The sequence below is a fragment of the Oreochromis niloticus genome, linkage group LG11 (assembly GCF_001858045.2).
Source record: "Oreochromis niloticus isolate F11D_XX linkage group LG11, O_niloticus_UMD_NMBU, whole genome shotgun sequence".
In the NCBI taxonomy this organism is placed as follows: domain Eukaryota; kingdom Metazoa; phylum Chordata; class Actinopteri; order Cichliformes; family Cichlidae; genus Oreochromis; species Oreochromis niloticus.
Genome location: NC_031976.2, coordinates 6969646 through 6987348, shown reverse-complemented (window position 1 = coordinate 6987348; position 17703 = coordinate 6969646). Strand labels below are relative to the sequence as shown.

At 43.2% G+C, this 17703-nt stretch overlaps 1 protein-coding gene and 1 long non-coding RNA gene across 6 annotated transcripts in view; one reads left to right on the top strand and one right to left on the bottom strand.

The window, feature by feature from the left end:
• The window catches only part of ptprub (protein tyrosine phosphatase receptor type Ub), a 182693-nt gene that overhangs the window by 49252 nt on the left and 115738 nt on the right, over positions 1-17703 (bottom strand). For all 5 annotated transcript variants that reach the window (XM_005456695.4, XM_005456696.4, XM_005456697.4 and 2 more), the window contains 5 exons: positions 13733-14050; positions 9755-9864; positions 6286-6487; positions 3976-4078; positions 3618-3891 (listed from right to left, as the gene is read on the bottom strand). In XM_005456695.4, the coding sequence (XP_005456752.1) occupies positions 3618-3891; positions 3976-4078; positions 6286-6487; positions 9755-9864; positions 13733-14050 (1007 nt within the window). The remainder of the gene's footprint in view (positions 1-3617; positions 3892-3975; positions 4079-6285; positions 6488-9754; positions 9865-13732; positions 14051-17703) is intronic.
• LOC112848280 (uncharacterized) lies at positions 2825-6274 on the top strand. The gene is made up of 3 exons (XR_003222324.1): positions 2825-3135; positions 3719-3884; positions 3983-6274. It is a non-coding gene; the product is annotated as an uncharacterized LOC112848280 (long non-coding RNA).

Sequence of the window (17703 nt, the reverse complement as noted above, 5' to 3'; positions counted from 1 at the left end):
TGTTGTTAGTCTAGTTAGCTGCTAGTTAGCTTGCTTTCTTGACAAGTGGATCTAGCTTTGTTGGACTCTTTGTGAATAAACTCTAAGCTGGCCCTTCAGTTGATCCATCTACTTTTCACTAAAGCCTAATCAGAAATGGTCTCAGTAGAAAGATGGCTGTCAAGAAGCCATTGGTAAGGAAGAGAAACAGGGAGAAGCAAATATTATACCAGTTAATGCTACATATTATATTTCCATGTATGTCTGCATGGTTCGATAAATCGCTGCACCAATTTCTCATTTTCCTACCAAAATATAAAGAAACACTTTTGCACAGTACTACAATACAACCAAGCTGACAGGTGGATTTATATAACTTACTTTAAGCCACATTTCTAATATAATTTATATCAACTGCTATCAAATGATTATCAATTTGTTTTAATTAATACTATTCATCAAAGTGCAACCCACTTCATTTCCACTGCATGTATCAGGAGAAATGCTGACTGGGGACTTTGAGCCTTCTGTGGACTGACTCAATTACATTAAACACTTTCCTTACGAAAGAAAAAAAGCTGATTCATCTGAAGCAGTCTACTTTATGGAGAAAGCATTTGAAATCATTCATACATTCAATCATTACAAGCTTTGGCAAATTAAGACAGATACATTTACATCTCCTTACTGCAGATGATGAAAAATAGGTCGTCGTGATGGACAAGTAAATTCTTCAACTCGCATATCTAAATCATTGTGCACTAGCTCAGCAGAAGTGTTAATTGGCAAGCTCCAGATTGTGGAAGAAACATCACATGTCTCCCCACGCTGTGCCAGTTACGCCAGAGGGGCTGGTGGCTCCTGGCAGCTCTAAATACAAAACGCAAATGCCAACATGCAACACAGGGCTCTATGGCACACACTCAAGGTTTTTACAGTGTTTGTGTGTATGTGTGTGCAAAGTTTGGAGATCTAAGTGTAGTGGTTATAAATGGGTATGCTGTATCCTTCAAAGCTACAGCCTGTATCCACAGCTTTTCAAGTACCTCTTTAGATGGATCAATCAAAGCAATTACAGAGGCTTGACAGCCACTCTCTAGATAATTAGCATGAGTAAATGCCAAATATTATGGGTCCCATATACTGTTCAAACTGTTCCACCATTATAGAGGTTCAATGTTTCCCCTTCACAAAGACAAAACCTTAAATAAACCACAGAGATTCTGAAATAATGAGGCATCCCAATAAGTCATAAAACGTGATGACAGCTCTGTTTGCCCCCCCAGGGTGCAACAGCTTAAATAACTGTTAAAGACGACAATTACGTCAGCACGGCATCAACAAGTGTTTAATCCAGGTGTATGTGACTTTCAGATGCTTCACTCTTGGGAGAGAAACTACTTTCATTGCCAGCTTCTGGAGTGCTCTTTACATTTTTTTCTTCCACTAAAAACGAGCAGGTATAAAGTAATTACGCTTCGCTCTCTTCTTCACAAAACACCACTACAAAAATATCCCCAGTACATGCATTTGTGCCTCTGTACGCAATCGAATTCAAAATGCCAACGTTCACTTTTCTGGCCTACATTTTTGTGACAGTGTGCGCACAATGCGAAAATGTGAAAAGGCCTGTGATGCATAAATGCACATGGAGCACAAGCAGGAAGATACAAAACAGGACAAAGCATTTAGCAATTGCTGAACCGTTTCTGGTCCGTGCAGGCTACAGGAGCCAAACACGAACATGTGCTTGGTGGTTTTAATACACTTTGTCATTAGCACTTGGATGTGGCCACTTTTAAATGACTCTGGGAGGTGAAAAACTGCGCCTGCTAATGATACGTTAATATCATTAACAAGCTAAGTGCCATGCCATATAACTGTGTGCTCTGTTAGCAGTCTAATTACTGCTATTTTACACTTTTTAATACTTACATTATGCATATGACACCTTTTCTCCTGCAATCCTTGGGTTTTCATAATCCTGTTGTGATGTGTGTGGGTTATATACAAAGCATAGGTTGGATTTAACTGTATTGAACTCACTGACGTCACACAGGTTATCAGCTATTACACTGACATCAATGAAAAAGCTATATTAATAAGATCCTGTGCTAAGCAATGAACACTGAGCAAGGTCTGACACACTACCAGAAATAATGTGTTTGTGAGGGTAAACTTGTTCTGACTAAAACTCCTTGTGTTAAAAGCTGATTTAAGAGAAGTCGGTTCGTTCCTGCAGCACCGATATACAGATTTAAACACTCACTGCATCTGTATTTCCAGGCAAAGCAATGTTTAAAGGACTGAGGACAGTGTTGGCTGTGTGATTTGGCACTGTGCTCCCTTCACTGTGGGTCATGGATGCTGGCCCCCTGCCAGGCAAAACAAAGCCTAATCCCATCCGCCGGTAAAGCCAGGCCGCCCCTATCTAATCCCATTCTTGGTAGCCTAGCTGTGTGAAGTGCTCACACAGCACTCCATCCGTGTGTTTTTTCACTGGGTTGGAAAAAGATCTTACCGGTGGGGACGAGCCACCCAGCTCCTGTTTGCAGGATTTTTAAAAACACTCACACACACTCCTAATGAAAAAGCAGCAGACAGAAATCGGAAAAAATAAGCAGACACGAGTGACCCAGCTTGCACGTATTTATCACCAGCTGATGATCACAGAAGACTGTGTTTTTACCTACGGCAATAACTCTCAGCTACATTGCCACAGTCTGTGAATATTAAAGCAGCAGCTTTCTACCACTGATCAGCTGCACCTGTGCCCAATTATCCTTAAGTAATTGCCTCACCCAGGTAGCAGCTCTTCCTGTAATGGAATTTGGAAAGGTAATGTGGCATCCTCTGGGTACAACTGAAGGTCTTTGTCTGTTCAAGAACAATGAAATGGAAGGAAGCACAGCCGTGTGGAAACAAGGTCTGCAAGTTTTTAGCGAGTGGATAGGAAAGCAGTCGTGTAAAAGCCTCAGGTTTAGTTCTGCGTTACCTTGGTCAGCTACCTCTGGATATTTCTCAAAGATAATTAACTAATTATTTGCATAAAGAAAGAGGCGAGCAGACAAGGACATGGAGGTAACAGGACAGAGGAGGCGAATGAAGTGGATTGTTTACTCTGAGTAATTCCACTTAATCAGAGCTTTGTTTGCTGTAAGTAATACATGCAAGTAATTCCTGTCTCAGAAATGCTTTGTTTGCAGAGAATCAAAGTGTAGGATGTAAGCGTTTGTAGTTTTCAAGTAGTTACATTTGCCTGCGCAGTTTGTTTTCATCCAACAACCTCTTTCACTGCATAAGTGCTTGTTCAGAGGTCCAGACAATACATCAGTCACAGCATTAGTACTTTAAATACAGATACTCATTAACACCAAACACCACTGGCTCAGACTTCATTTGAGTACCACTGGCCAGGGATTAAACTGGGATAATATGGAGATGGGTGTGTTTGTGTGTCAGTATCAGTGGTGAACAGAACAGTTTTCCATACAAAGGCCTGCAACTGATTTGAGAAAATTTAAGACATTAAAGAACAGGAGTGTCATTGGTACAATTTGACACAGACTATAACAAGGTCTGCAAAAACAAAGTATCCAGCTTTGCTGCAACACCAGTGCAAGTTTATAGTCACTCACCCCTCTGAAGTTGCTCATAGCCTGGAAGTAGACAAGGTAGCTTTTGCGGGGGTCCAAAGGGCTATTCCAGTAGCCATTATACGTGTGATTGTCACCCACAGTAAAGGGACTGGCCTCTGGCAGACTGCTGGGCGGCAGCTCGGCTGTGTAGTAGTGAGGCGTCCCTCGGGCCTGGGCCTCCCCGTGTGACATGGGCAACGGAAAGCATTCCTGCACCCCCAGTTCCCGTTTCACTTTCTTCCCAGTTTCTTCCTCGACCACTACCTGGTATGTGCTGTACGGAGAGCGGATGTGCAGTTTTAATAATCCTGGAGCATTGATGAAAATCATTTATCTGTACCTGAAATGATCTCCTCACCTAACAGGTGCTCCTCTGCCTTGGGCGGGGCGCAGCAGGACAGTAATTGTGCTCTCTGTCTCACTCAGCGGAGACGGCATGTCTCCGTAATCAAAGGTGGGAGCTGTAGACACCAGACACAAAAGCTTACATGTCAAAAACAATAAAAGCACACGCAAATAAGCACACGTCTAGCCTTAGCCAGTGCTCATTTAAGCAACAATAATTGAGTTCATACACTCTTTCTGCCTCTTTGTCCTTTCACATAAACATGTTCATCCTTGAAATGTCACGTAACACTGAGCCTCACTCTCTCACTATATAACGTTTTCCTCATAGTACACTAACTAGTAGCAATGCAGACAGTTGTTGATACATTGGCATATCTCGCCATGTCATTAAAATAAAAAATGTGTGCACACAGCTACATCACTATTCATCTTCATATTTAGAGTTTAGACTATGGAACTAGAAATTCAGAGATGAATTTTTAAGGTCAAGGGAGTCGACCTCATTTTGAATTGTGGGCCACATGCAGCCCACTTTGACCTTAAGTGGGTCGGATCAGCAAAACTTGATTTTGTCAATGTACAGTCAAGAAGTTTAACTCCACATTTACAGTGCAGATCAATTTTTCCACATGATAAAGTTTTTCTATTGTAGCAAGTGAAAAGAAATCTACCAGCACGACTCTTTGGGCTTAAATTATAAGAACTGTGTCAAATTACAAAATAAATCTGTTTGCTCATTGCCCAGATGGCCCTGTAATTTTAACATGAATGACTGGGGGAGAGGTCTTTATCAGTGGGAAAAGCTGTAAAAAGTATGAAAATACAGGTGAAAGTCAGAAATTTTCCAAAGCTTCCCTGTGGGCCAGATTGGAGTCTTTGCCGAGCAGAGTCTGACCCCCCGAGCCTAATGTTTGACACCCCTGGTCTAAGCTGCACAAACTGTCTTTTTGAGCAAAGACTCGTTCCTTTGTCAGCATACAGGGATAAACGGGCTAATATACCCAAACCCCATATTGTCATTTTAAGTACAATGTTTGGATTTCCCTTCTAGTTGTCTTAGAAACAAGTCTAATTAAAAGTACAGGGAGTGAGGCTAAATTGAATGGGTTTTTCATTTAAAAGGATTTGGCTAAAGTCATGCTCCTCCCTGGAGATGTGGCGGCACATTTCTCTTTAATATCAGCAGTCAATTAGCGAGGGGGAAGAGAGCAAACTATTCATGAGGAATCGATAATTATCATATTAAAAAGCAGTTCACTAATAGCATAGAAGAAAAGAGCACGCATCAATTAAGGTGAGTTATTGAGGAAAACCAGATGCACATTTGTCGACATTACGTGCTGCCAAAAAAGAAAAAAAGAGGGTTCGATGCCTGCTGCCACACTGAGCCTGTCTGAGAGATTAGTGCGCGTCAGCCACGACTCCGCGTGCACGCAAACGAGGAAACTTGCGTGGAAGAATACTCCGCGGTGGGTGCTGCTTGAAGATGCTGACAGTAGTGGCTGTTGAAGGTGTTCAGTGTTTGCTAGCTGTCAGTGCAGATTTGAGAGACGCTCAGTGTAAGTGAATGTCCTGCACCGTGGGCCAGAGGAGGAGGCTGAGGATGATCTGCAAAGACTTTTGGACTCTATCTGTGGTCTGGCTCCACGCCAGATTGCTGTCTGCCATACAGCAAGTGAGCCTGTGCACTAAATCTATAATTAAACAAACCGGACCTGTCTGCAAAGAGATGGGGACAGAGAGAGTAAATGTGCGAGCAAGACACAGTGGGAGTGGTCGTGCTGTGTGCTCCTCAGAGGTGTAATCTCATCCCTTAACAAGCGCAAATGCATCATTAAAAGGAAACAGAAACACAAAGGTTGGATTTCTATCACCAGTAATAAGCTCTGAGACTCTCAGAAGGGGTGTTCTGGTCCCGAGAATGTTCTAAATCTTTCTTCATACATAACGCACAGCAGTGTCCCCTCTGTTGTGCTTTCCTGCTACCTGCAAGTTAATTTATGTCTTGAGGACTGTGAGATGACAGCGTGCCACTAGATTGGAAAGGCAATTGGAAAATAGCTCTTGCACTCTGGGAGCAGCAGTTTTGCCTCAGCGAGGGAAGAAGATACAGAGGTTAAAAGAGAGAAAACCTGATTTCTAATTATAGCACACAGTGGGTGAAGTCTCACTGTTGTACCTCCATGCTGCATTAGCGATAGGCAGCGATGGCACAGAGAACAGCCTCTACACGGCCTCCTTCATTTCTATTTTACGATTTTACGGCAGATTTCGCACCGCCCCCATGATAGCACGGGTGCTCCGACAGCGGCGCTCATACCAGAGATGTTAGTGGTGATCTCAGTGAGGGCCGTCTGGCCAAAGCCCTTGGCCGTACGTGCTCGGACGGAGATTAGGTAAGTCGTTCCAGGGTGGAGGTTGGAGAACATGTGGTAGGTTTCGTTCTTGAGCTTTGACACGGTTCTCCTGGGTCCTGGGACGTTGATGCTCGGATCAGATGACTCGATACTCTGGTAGCTGATCTGTTGTCAGACAGGGAATAAAAACAGCATAAAAAACAGTTAAAATGTTTCTGCTTTATTGTTATACCTGCTAATAAATTTCAAGTGTCATTTTTTTTCCCCCAGTTGAGTTCATCAAATAGGTGCACAAATAGCTCGGTCATAAGTAGTAAATTAAATATTTCATTGATATGATTCACTTGACACGGAACAAAAACTGCTTCACTAAATAAACGTGCTAATTGCTCATGTGGGTTTCCAGTTTCAGGTGAATACGTCTTGATTGGCATTGGCGCCGTTAGCTCCAAGGCATATGAGCAACTTGGAGCTCTGGTGAGAAGCATTGTGAGCCGTAAGTGATTTTCTGACTAAATAACTCATTATGAAGGCCAGAGACTGAGCGCCACCCACTAAAAAGTATTTCCAAGCATGTAAATCAATACTGTGAAGTGTTTATGAGTTCAATTAACACTTGTTAACACTACGAAATCGGTGCGCAAGAGTGTCCTTAAAAAAGTGTAATCTTTTCAAAAGTTTTTCCTCGAGAGGTGATTAGCTGTGCCTCTACCTCACGAGAATTTCCACTTATGCTCTTTGAAATAGTGGAGAGCTAAATGAGATGACCTTACCGCAATCAGACAAGGGTGAGCATATTAGGGAAACGTGGAGCTGGAGGAGATCCACTTCATTGAAGAAACGAACACTCACACGTTTCGATGCGTACCGTATGTGCTCGTGCACGTTGCACAAGCTTCTGCTGATTATCATGAGAAGAGCTTAATGTCTGCTCATGCTCGTAGTGAGAAGATGGAACTATGAGCCGTCCAGTGACTGAGAACAGACAGACCACTGTGTTTCTGCTACAAAGGCATTCATAAAAGATGCCAGACCCAGCACAGAAGAACGAGGAGGGCTTGCAGGACAGCCTTGCGGTCGATAGGCTCAGGCAGACTGGTCAATAGTTTAATCTGAGAGAAATGAAGAGGATTTCTACAGCTTTGTATAAAGCTTTCTTTGTCAGTTGAGGAAGATCAGTGTACACTACAGTGTAAAAAATCTTGTGCAGCCTCCACTTTATATGTCAAACTAGAAATCCTATTTAATATATCCTTGAGGTGACATTGTAAGAGAAGCCACGGAAGGAAGAGTTGAGCATGGGTAGGCAGGCCTACTGAATGCTTACTGCAGACAGAGAGTGTAAAGTAAATGCAAAATGATTATCCAGCTAAGCAGAAGCCCTACAGCAAAAATGTGTGTATCGATTAAAGTGCCACTCTGTGTTTCTACAGGACAAGAAGACCGGTTTTAGTGTCCAAGCCATGTGCTCAAGGTCAGCAAAAGCTTATCCAGCCATCGCTGCTATTTTTGTTTGTAAAGACACATGCATTGTCCGTTGGGTGGAAAAAGAAAAAAGCATCAACTGCAGCAGAGTGGTTGTGTGATTAAGCACATACTTTATCTGCGCTGTGCCAGTTGCAGTAATGCTGAAAATGGTTCAGCAACTAGAGAGGGAAATATGTTTTGCACTAGGCAGGAAACAAGGAAAAAAGAACAGGCACGTTTCAGTTCCAGGGAAATGCTGTTTGGGTTTGTTATTTTTTTTTTTTTGTATTGCTGGAGATTTTCTTGTGCTGGTAAAAATATTGAATATAAAGTTAACAACCCCTTGAAAAGAACCTCTAAATTTATCAAACCAAATGGGAAAATTATATTTTATTCTTGACCACAAAAAAATGGTATGGAAGCAGTAGAACAAACTACATCCACATCAGTTTAATTTATGAGTTTAGTCGCATGTATGATGCAAGCAACCCAATAAAGGAGCTCAGCCTGCAGCTAAGCGCCTGATTGTGCATTTTGTTAGTATTGCTTAGCTTTAAGACCTTACCAACTATCCCAGCAGCCCTTTATGTGTTGGAGGTACGTTTCATCCTCCAGAGGTCACACAGCAGATGCCTGCACTGGGACTTTTACCCTAACTGTGAGTGAGGCATCTGTACTGTGCAGGCATTTTATATTCTGGGGAGGTTTTGCCTCGGATGACACCCAGGAGTGATTGTCACTCAAAATCTCAGAAGAAGATTCTATCATAGTTGAGTTCAGAGCGTCAGTCTCCTTTTTTCAGGCAGCTTGTATGACCTACGTCTCTCACGACACACTGTTGGTGGCACACGTTTTACTCAGTGGCTCAATGGTCTTTCATTAATTTGCCTGATTTACAAAATTAAGGATGTTTAAATTTATTAAAACTGATTTTTGTTATTCTTTACATTTGAAGTCTTAAAACTCATCCCTGCATCGCTTTTCTTTTCAGCTATAGTGTATGCATTCATACAATCCCTATGCTCACTTTTCTATACAATACCAATAGGGTTAATACCACTAGGCTTTCCATCTGTAGTATATAATATTTAACAACTTTATTTAGAATATTACTGGGTTTTTCTTTGTATTGTCAAAGCCACTTTACAAATAAGGCTCCATGGTGCAGGAGGAAAGGAGAGCTTGGATGGCAGGTGAGGGAGAGAAACTGACAGAGACCTCACTCTGCGTCTTTCTACTAAAATGCCGACAATGTTTAACAGGACGTTGAAATATGATTAAACATAATACTATTTAAACAACCAAAGTCAGGTTCAAATTAAATTTTCCAGCTGTCTGTCAGGGCAGGAGAGGAATATCAGAGTTACTATTGGCTGGAGAATACAAGCTAGTTTGATGGTTTCCTAGCAATAACATGTTTAATATCTGTGTTTATTTTACTGTAGATCAATGTAATTTCATTTTTTTTAAAGATTCATCTGAGCATATGAAATTATCTTTTCTTTTAGTTGTAGTCTAAAATCACTGTCATAGACTGCACTTAAAGAACTGATCCATCATCATCAGACAGTACAGGATTTTGACATCTATACGTTTGCAGACTTTGTACACAGAAATATTTTCCCAGTTAGTTTCTGGTACGCAAACAATGGCAACCCTGAATAAAGTTCAAGATAAAGCATCCACAGAGAAGTATTAATCAAATATCCAGCCACTGATATGCACAGGTACGGCCTTGCTTGTTATTAGATTTGAAGAAGTTTAAACTCCAGAATCATTAAAAGAATGAGCAAGCAACAGCACAGCAACCATGTTAGTTGATTAAGTCAACTTTTAAGTCCAGCGGAGCCAACGATGATAACAGAGAGACTACTAAATGCTTGCACCTGCCCCAATCCACCAAACTCTACAACCAATTAAATTTACACATCGAAGAAATTCACCCTCACGTCTCCATCGGCTCACCTCATACTGGGTAATAAGTCCATTGGGCTCAACAGGCTCCTCCCACTTCAGGAAGATCATGTCATCCAATGGGGTGAAGGTGAGTGACTCCGGTGCGATGCCTCCGGGAACTATGAGAAATTACAGAATAAACATTTGTCAGGGAAACTGAAGGGTTAATCACACACTGATCCTCTCCTGTCAATATCACAGAGTGAATGTCACTGTGGCCCAGAGCAACGCATCACACAAAGCACTCTGACACACAGAGCAGCAGGCAGGCAAATCTCACAAAAAGGATACAGTTTATTCATGAACTGCGTAAATTATGCACCCATAACAAAGACGAGAAAAAAGAAAATATTATAAAAGAATTATATTTTTTATTCTGCTTCAGTCAAAGCTTAAATATACTGATGAATATGTGAACGCCTAAGCTCTCAACTATACACAGTTTTTGGGCCATTCAGTTGAAGTCCGGGTCCCAGCGGTCTGTGCGAGCACTGTGCAGAGGAAGACTGTCATGTGAGACTCAGGCCTGAGGCTAAAGCGAGAGCCAAACAGCTGAGTTGACTGTTTTTTGAATTAGGTTAGTCAGGACGACAAATTTGCTTATCGGGACTTTTGGAAAAGGTGGTTCTAATTGGCACGCACTGTTTGTATTTATACATATATTCATCTTTATCTAAGTAGAAGAAAAACATTCACTCTGTCATTTGGCTGCTCTTTTTCTATCTTTCTCTGTACATATGTGTGCATACAGCTTTCTGAAAAATCTTGTTTGGTTAGATTTTTTTCCTTTTTTTGTCCATGGCAGAATTGATTTCTCCTTTAGCCACCACGCAGAAAATCTGTGAAGGCACACAGGAATAATAGGAGATAAGACATAAGAACAAAATCCTATCTCGGGATTGCCCGAGTCTCAGATATGTTTTCTCTTTTATGTTATTTCCATCTGAAAATGAAATGGATCTTTTGTGATGCTGATTTGGGCTCAGTCAGACGGTCACACTTTCTGTATTAATGCGTAAGGGAGATGGGAGGAGAAGTTTTAATTACACAAAACTGGACTGATAATGGATTTGTGTATTTTGAACACTGACGGAAAAGTAGAATTACACCGATCTGGCATAACATTATGACCACTGCCAGGTGAACCAAATAACACTGATTATCTCTTCATCATGGCACCTGTTAGTGGGTGGGTGATATTAAGGAGCAAGTGAACATTTTGTCCTCAAAGCTGATTTGTTAGAAGCAGAAATCTGGCAAAGCTAAGGATCTGAGCAAGTCTGAGATGTGCTAAATTGTGATGGCTGGATAACTGGGTCAGATCATCTCCAGAACTGTAACTCTTGTGAGGTGTTCCCAATCTGCAGTGGTTAATATCTATCAAACACAAAGAAGGAACAGCGGTGAACCAGCAGCAAAGTTACCAGTGACCAAGGATCACTCATGCACATGGGGAGTGAAGGCAGGTCTGTGTGCTCTGCACGGTCCTACTGACGAGCTACTGTAGGTCAAATTGCAGATAAAGGTAATGCTTGTTCTGGTAGAAAAGTGTCAGAATCTACATCCGCACTGCAGTTTGTTGTGTATGGGGCTGCATAGACACAGACAGGTCAAGACACCCATGCTGACCCCTGTTCACAAATGAAAGCACCAACAATGGGCACGAAGCATCAGAAGTGGACCACAGAGCCATGGAAGAAGGGTCCACGTTTTCTTTGACATCACATGGATGGCCCAATGTGTGTGAGTTGCTTACCATGGGGAACACCTGGTATTAGGATGCACTATGGCAGGGGTGTCCAACTCCAGGCCTCGAGGGCCGGTGTCCTGCAGGTTTTAGATCTCACCCTGGGCCAACACACCTGAATCAAATGATTAGTTCATCACCAGGCCTCTGGAGAACTTCAAGACATGTTGAGGAGGTAATTTAGCCATTTAAATCAGCTGTGTTGGATCAAGGATATATCTAAGGCTACGTTCACACTGCAGATGAAAGCACATCAAATCCAATTTTTTTGACCCTATGCGACCCATATCCGATCATGGTATGACAGTGTGAACGGCACAAATCCGATATTTTCAAATCCGATCTGGGTCACTTTCGTATGTGGTACTGAATCCGATGTTTTAGAAAGCGACTGCTGTTTGAATGGTCATGTCGCATTAAATCCGTCTTTTACGTCACTGACACAAGACAGACTCCAATTATCAGCGCCGGAGAAGACATCGCGAATGCTTCCTGGCCATCCAGTGTAGATGTCAGTGAAACTGTTGGGAAGACAACGTGAACATTTTATTTGTATTGTATAATCTGCAGATTCTGACAGAAATCTGCAACTATCCTTTGAAGCACCGCTCCTCTCTAAAACAGCAATAAGGATCATTATTAGGTTATCTACATTATTATGTAAATAACAAAAGAACTTAAAGGAAAAATTGGGAAACGTAAAGTCCCAAGTCTTTATATTAAGGGCCATCAGTCAAACAATACTGTTTGCTCTGGGTCTAAACAGAGCGCGTTGTGTGTGACGTCTTCTTTTGCGCATGCGGGCCGCTTTGAGCGTTCACACTAGAGCGCGTTTGCTGTCGCATTTTATTTGTAGTGTGACCAAGCAGACAAAAAAAAATCGGATTTGATCAAAAAATCGGAATTGAGCATTAAGACCTGCAGTGTGAACGTACCCTAAAACCTGCAGGACACCGGCCCTTGAGACCTGGAGTTGGGTAGCCCTGTACTATAGGAAGAAGACCAGCCACCGGAGGCAGTGTGATGCTTTCTACTGGGGAACCTTGGCTCCTGCCATCCATGCGGATGGTACGTTGACATATATCACTACCTAAGCATCGAAACAGTATTCCCTGATGGCTGTGGCCTCTTTCACACCCTGTCACAAAGCTAAAATGGTTCAGGAGCACAACAACAAGTTTGAGGTGTAGATTTAGCCTCAAAATTCCCCTCAAAATCTCAATCCAATCAAGCATCTGTGGGATATGCTCAACAAACAAGCATAGTCCATGGAGGCTTCATCTTACAATTTACAGGACTGAAAGGTTCTGTTGCTAACATCTTGGTGCCAGGTACAACAGCACATCTTCAGGGGTCTGGTGAAGTCCATGCCTCGATAGCTCAGGGCTTTTTTGCAAGCAAAACTGGGACGACACAATCCTGGGGAGGTGATCCAAATCGGTGTATGTTTCAATATGGTAACCTGCACTTAGTATGAGAACATGTGACAAACTTAGCAAATGCTTTAAGGCAATAAAACATTGGACTGCCAACATTTAGTGGGAACCACATATTACTGGAACTTGTACTTTGTGATAATGGGAGAGCAGAGGATTTTTGTTTGTTTGGGTTTTTTTTTTAAGAAAATAACATTTATAATATGAAGGCCTGATGAATGACGGGTGTTTCTGGCTGTTAAGGAGCGAGAGCAGCTTTAAGACTTTTCCCAGCTGCTCTAATATTAGTGCACCTTGCTAATGTTACAGCGCTTCAAAGCAACAGTCCTACAATATTCTCACCTTCATCAAGGTTACAATGCTTTTGAAGAAAAGTGTTTCAGAAAGGTGTTGATTGGATTTTTATTTTAATCTCAGAAGCTCTCAGCTTTTTGTTTCCCTCAGTTGTACTGCAATATAAAGCAAGGTGATTCTGTTATTTAGCCTCCCTTCATTGATATAAATGAGGTGGAAAAGATAATAAACAGAAACACCTGTTAGTAGGAAGCAACGCAGTTCAACAGCAACACAAACTACATCCGCCACTATAAAACGGTTTCACTGAAATCATTATAACTTTAATCAACATGGGACCAGATATTAATGTTGCACTTGGCTGCTTTATCATTATCAGATCTAATAAACTGGTAGTGAACCTTGAATGTGTAGCATTCATCCAGTGGCTCTATTCGGTTTTAGTTTCTCTGCGCTCCGTCTTTTACCATCTATCTACTGTCTTTTCTGTAATCTCCTTCTGGGACTTACTGTCCTCCTCCGTCTGAAAGGTGACCTCTCTGCCCTCTTTCTTCCCCTCTGGATTTGCCAGTGACAGACGGACATGGATGGCATGGTAGGGTGGCAGATCACGCAGCGTGAAGCGTGAGGCATTGTGTTCCACTGCAAGGCACTCGCGTACGGTGGTGTTGTGGCCGCCGCCTCCTCCCGCCATGGTGTAGCGGTAGCACAGGGACACTGAGTAGGTGTGGCAGCGTGTCAGGTTGAACGCCAAATTCTCCCACTGCAGGGACAACTGCCTGGGCTGGATATCTGTGGCGGCGAGTCCCCGTAATGCACGCATGGGCTCTGTGAGAGATTGAGGGAAAGGATATGAGAAGACACAGGTAAGCTTTTATTGTGAAATATTGGATTTTTGACAGAACATCCACCAAATAACCTGCATTACTAATATAACAGGACCACCCAGGCAGTTTTCAAGCTGTTCCTCTTCTACGTGCCGCCATACTGCCCTGCCACAATGTAGAGGTCATTTTGCTGCCAGCACAACACACCCACAACCCCGATGGCAGAACAGGAACTCACACAAATTGCGCTAATTAATCGGACAGGCCGCGGGTTGCTGTTGCACTCCCACCAGTCTACTCCCTTTCCCATACCGCAGAGCAAAGTGGCCATGCAGTAGTTTCACTCCTTCGCCCTGAGGTTTAATCCACATACAAAAACACAAGAGCATTCACTTCCACTGGTCAGTGTTACTAACGGGTCATCGCAGTGGCCCGGTCCATATTTTTAGAAGGCACCGAGTTAATTCTGGTCACTGGCGGGTTAACCCCGACTTTCTCTAACTCGTACTAAAAGAACAACAGCTCCGTCTGTGATATTCCCCTTGAATTTATTTGCTCACTGAAAGATACAGAGAGCCTCTATGCACAGAGGCACAGACCGGCCAGTGTTCGGGAGGACGTCCGAAACTGAAGCGAGGCCAAGTTAAGCCAAGGACATCCTCCGTATCAATGGAGGTATTTATCAGTGGCAATTATTAACACAATCAATGCCTTTTTTGTCAAGCAATATGCTACATAATGCATTGTATGGCTTTATTCTTTTAATAGGGCATGATGAGTAATGGGCCAGGGAGGCAGGGAATGACAGCAAAGATATCGGGTACAGCAAGAGATCAGTGGAGTTTGAGGTTACTGGCCAAGGTCTTCATTCCCTCGCTGACTTGCACACTCAGAGGGATTCTCGCTGCAGCACAGATTAGTGCAGAGAACTTAAATAAAGTGGCTAATGCATCACTGAGCAGGGGCTAATGCATTAAGACAAGTATTATCTGAGAAAATGGATTCGAAAGGTGCTCTGTACTTGTGCAAGGACACACAGGCACACAAACAGACATCACATACATATGTACATACATATATATATATATATAAATTCCAGACTGTCTGAGACACTTAGCTAGAGCAGTGGAGATTTTATGACAGTTCCAATCTATGCTAAAGGTCTCTGCAATCACCAACTCTCTTTTAATTTGCTATCTGGCATCTCAGGGTAGATGGAAATATGAAGAGAGCATTGATCTGAACCTCATCCAGACTAATGTGACGGTAGATAAATGGGTGGGCATGGTAATCGCATCGTAGTAGACTGCACCCAGTAAGAAATGTTAATGTACCATTGTTCAGTGTGACTGAGGATTGTCTTAATGGTGCAGTTGACAGTCTGCACAGTCTGAGAGCTAAATAAAGAGAGGCATTTAACTGCTGAGTTGATGAAAGCGCCACCAAAGCGGCCACAGTGTGCTCATTATGGGTTTTCTCAAAGTGGACATTTGTGCCAGCCCCTTCCCCTAGCCTCGTCTTATTTGTCTGTATGCCACGGGCACCCGTTCCCTGGCACCCCGTGGCATGAAAACTGCAGCCGTCCCAACATGGATGAAAGCCCACAGCACCGTGGTGATCAACGGAGATTGGAAGTTAGAGAAGATGCGATTGGTTCTGGTTTATTACTTCCTCTAAAATTGTGGCATGGGACAGCAGCAGTATAGATTGTGTTATACCGACATTCACTCACACCCTGGTACACAGAAATCCAAATCTGCCCATATAGGGAATTCTGCCTCTGAATGGAAGACATGATAAACGACATGCCAAGTAAGGCAAAGCACTTGTGTTCCTAATGTGCCTAATTTTAGTCGGGCTCCAGCGTTGGCTCCCTTTAACAGACCAAAAGCATCACGGGCAGGGGCTTTCCAGAAGGTTCAGTGACCCAGCAGCAGGTGGAAGCCCATTAGCATAGTTTGGGGACCACCTGCAGTACAAACGCTCGCCTCTCCTCTGTGGTTTACTTGAGGGGCTTCAAGCTGTGCTAATGCACCGTGCTGATAATCACAGCAATGGCTCATCAGGCACACCTGGATGACCATCGGAGCCAGGTGGAGACCGTGTTCACATTCACGGCCATTAGTTTTACAACAGCGGCGCTAGCATGGCTCGCCACCATGAGGATGTATATGTGCACAGCGCAGCCGGCTAGCCAACATGCTTCACCGTGAAAGAGTGAGATTAGTCACGGTGGTGAGACACGGCTTCGGGAGAGGAAATTCACTTTCCTCCTAAATACAAAAGAGGGTCCAAAATATCCCTTCTGTTCACCGGATAATTACAACCCTCCCCAAAACCAAACCACAACAACAACAGCAACCCCGCCGATCTATTTTCTCATACTTAAATGTAATCGGGCCAGCAGCGAGTGCATGTGTGTCTGTCTGTATTCAGGATTCAGCAGTAGCATGCAGGGTGAGCAGGGGTGGTGTGGACCAGATGGTTTGAAGGTTTGGGTCAGGGGAACTCTGGGAGACAGCCGGTTATTAGAGCTACTGAAGGGTCAAGAATGTGAGACGCACCAGGAGGAGATTCATAGTGTTGAAGTGTATAACAAAATACACACGTGTCAGAACTGTAAACACTGATTTGTGTCATGCAAAAGCCAATCAAATGAAGCCCCCACAACACACACAGACACACACGAATATATATGTACAAGATACACTGATGGGCCAAATTAATTTCACCTACACTTCCTCTGTGTTGAACTAGTGCTGCATCTAAATGCCCTGTTTAACAGCTCAGCAAACACAGCAGTATTACTTATCCCACACATGGCTGAACAACCTAATGTCACAGTGGTTGAAATGTAAATACATCATTAAAGGCAGAGTTTAGTGACTTTCACAAACACCGATAGCAGCAACTGTGAAAGCAATTTCCGTACGTTATGATTCCGCTCTCGCTTCACCTCTCGCACGTTCGCTTTCATTTTTACTCTCACTTTGAAAAACTACCCCGACTCCACCGCCATCGCCTTCCCTCTACTCTACTTCTTCTTGCTATCAACCTTTATTTATTTTTTTTATTGGGAATTTTCTCTGTCTCTCGTTGTTGCGGAGCAGTGTGCGGGGATAGGCGAAGGAGGGCAGAGAGCTCACTCACGGCGCCTGATGAATGAGGGGTGTCTCTGGCTGTTGGGAGAGGAGAGTAGCTTTAATATGTCATTGGAGAGGAGGCCAGGGAGGCTCTAGTGGAGCAGGGTAGGAAGATATGTGAGGGATGGTGTGTGGCAGGGAGAGACCGTTGGGCATAGAGAAGAGTGATGACCATGGAAGACGTGAATCCACAGACTGCCTTTGGGTAACACAAAGCTCTCCATTTTGTGTGTCTGTGACTACATCGCACACATTGCAGATTCAGGCAGAGGTAATGACTACCTGCAGCTTCTGTGTGTGCATCTGCATTAACACAGTTTGTTGTATGTATATTTAAAAGCAAGCACGGTTATGGGGCCCTGCTCTTCTCCTGGGTGTTCTGTGTCTGAACAGTGACAAACGACAGAGACGGAAAACGCGAGCAGGACAAAATGAACAAAAACAATAAAAGGGCCTGATCAGAGCAAAACCTTAAAACGACCCAAACAAATGAAGATTTGGGGAATTGTTA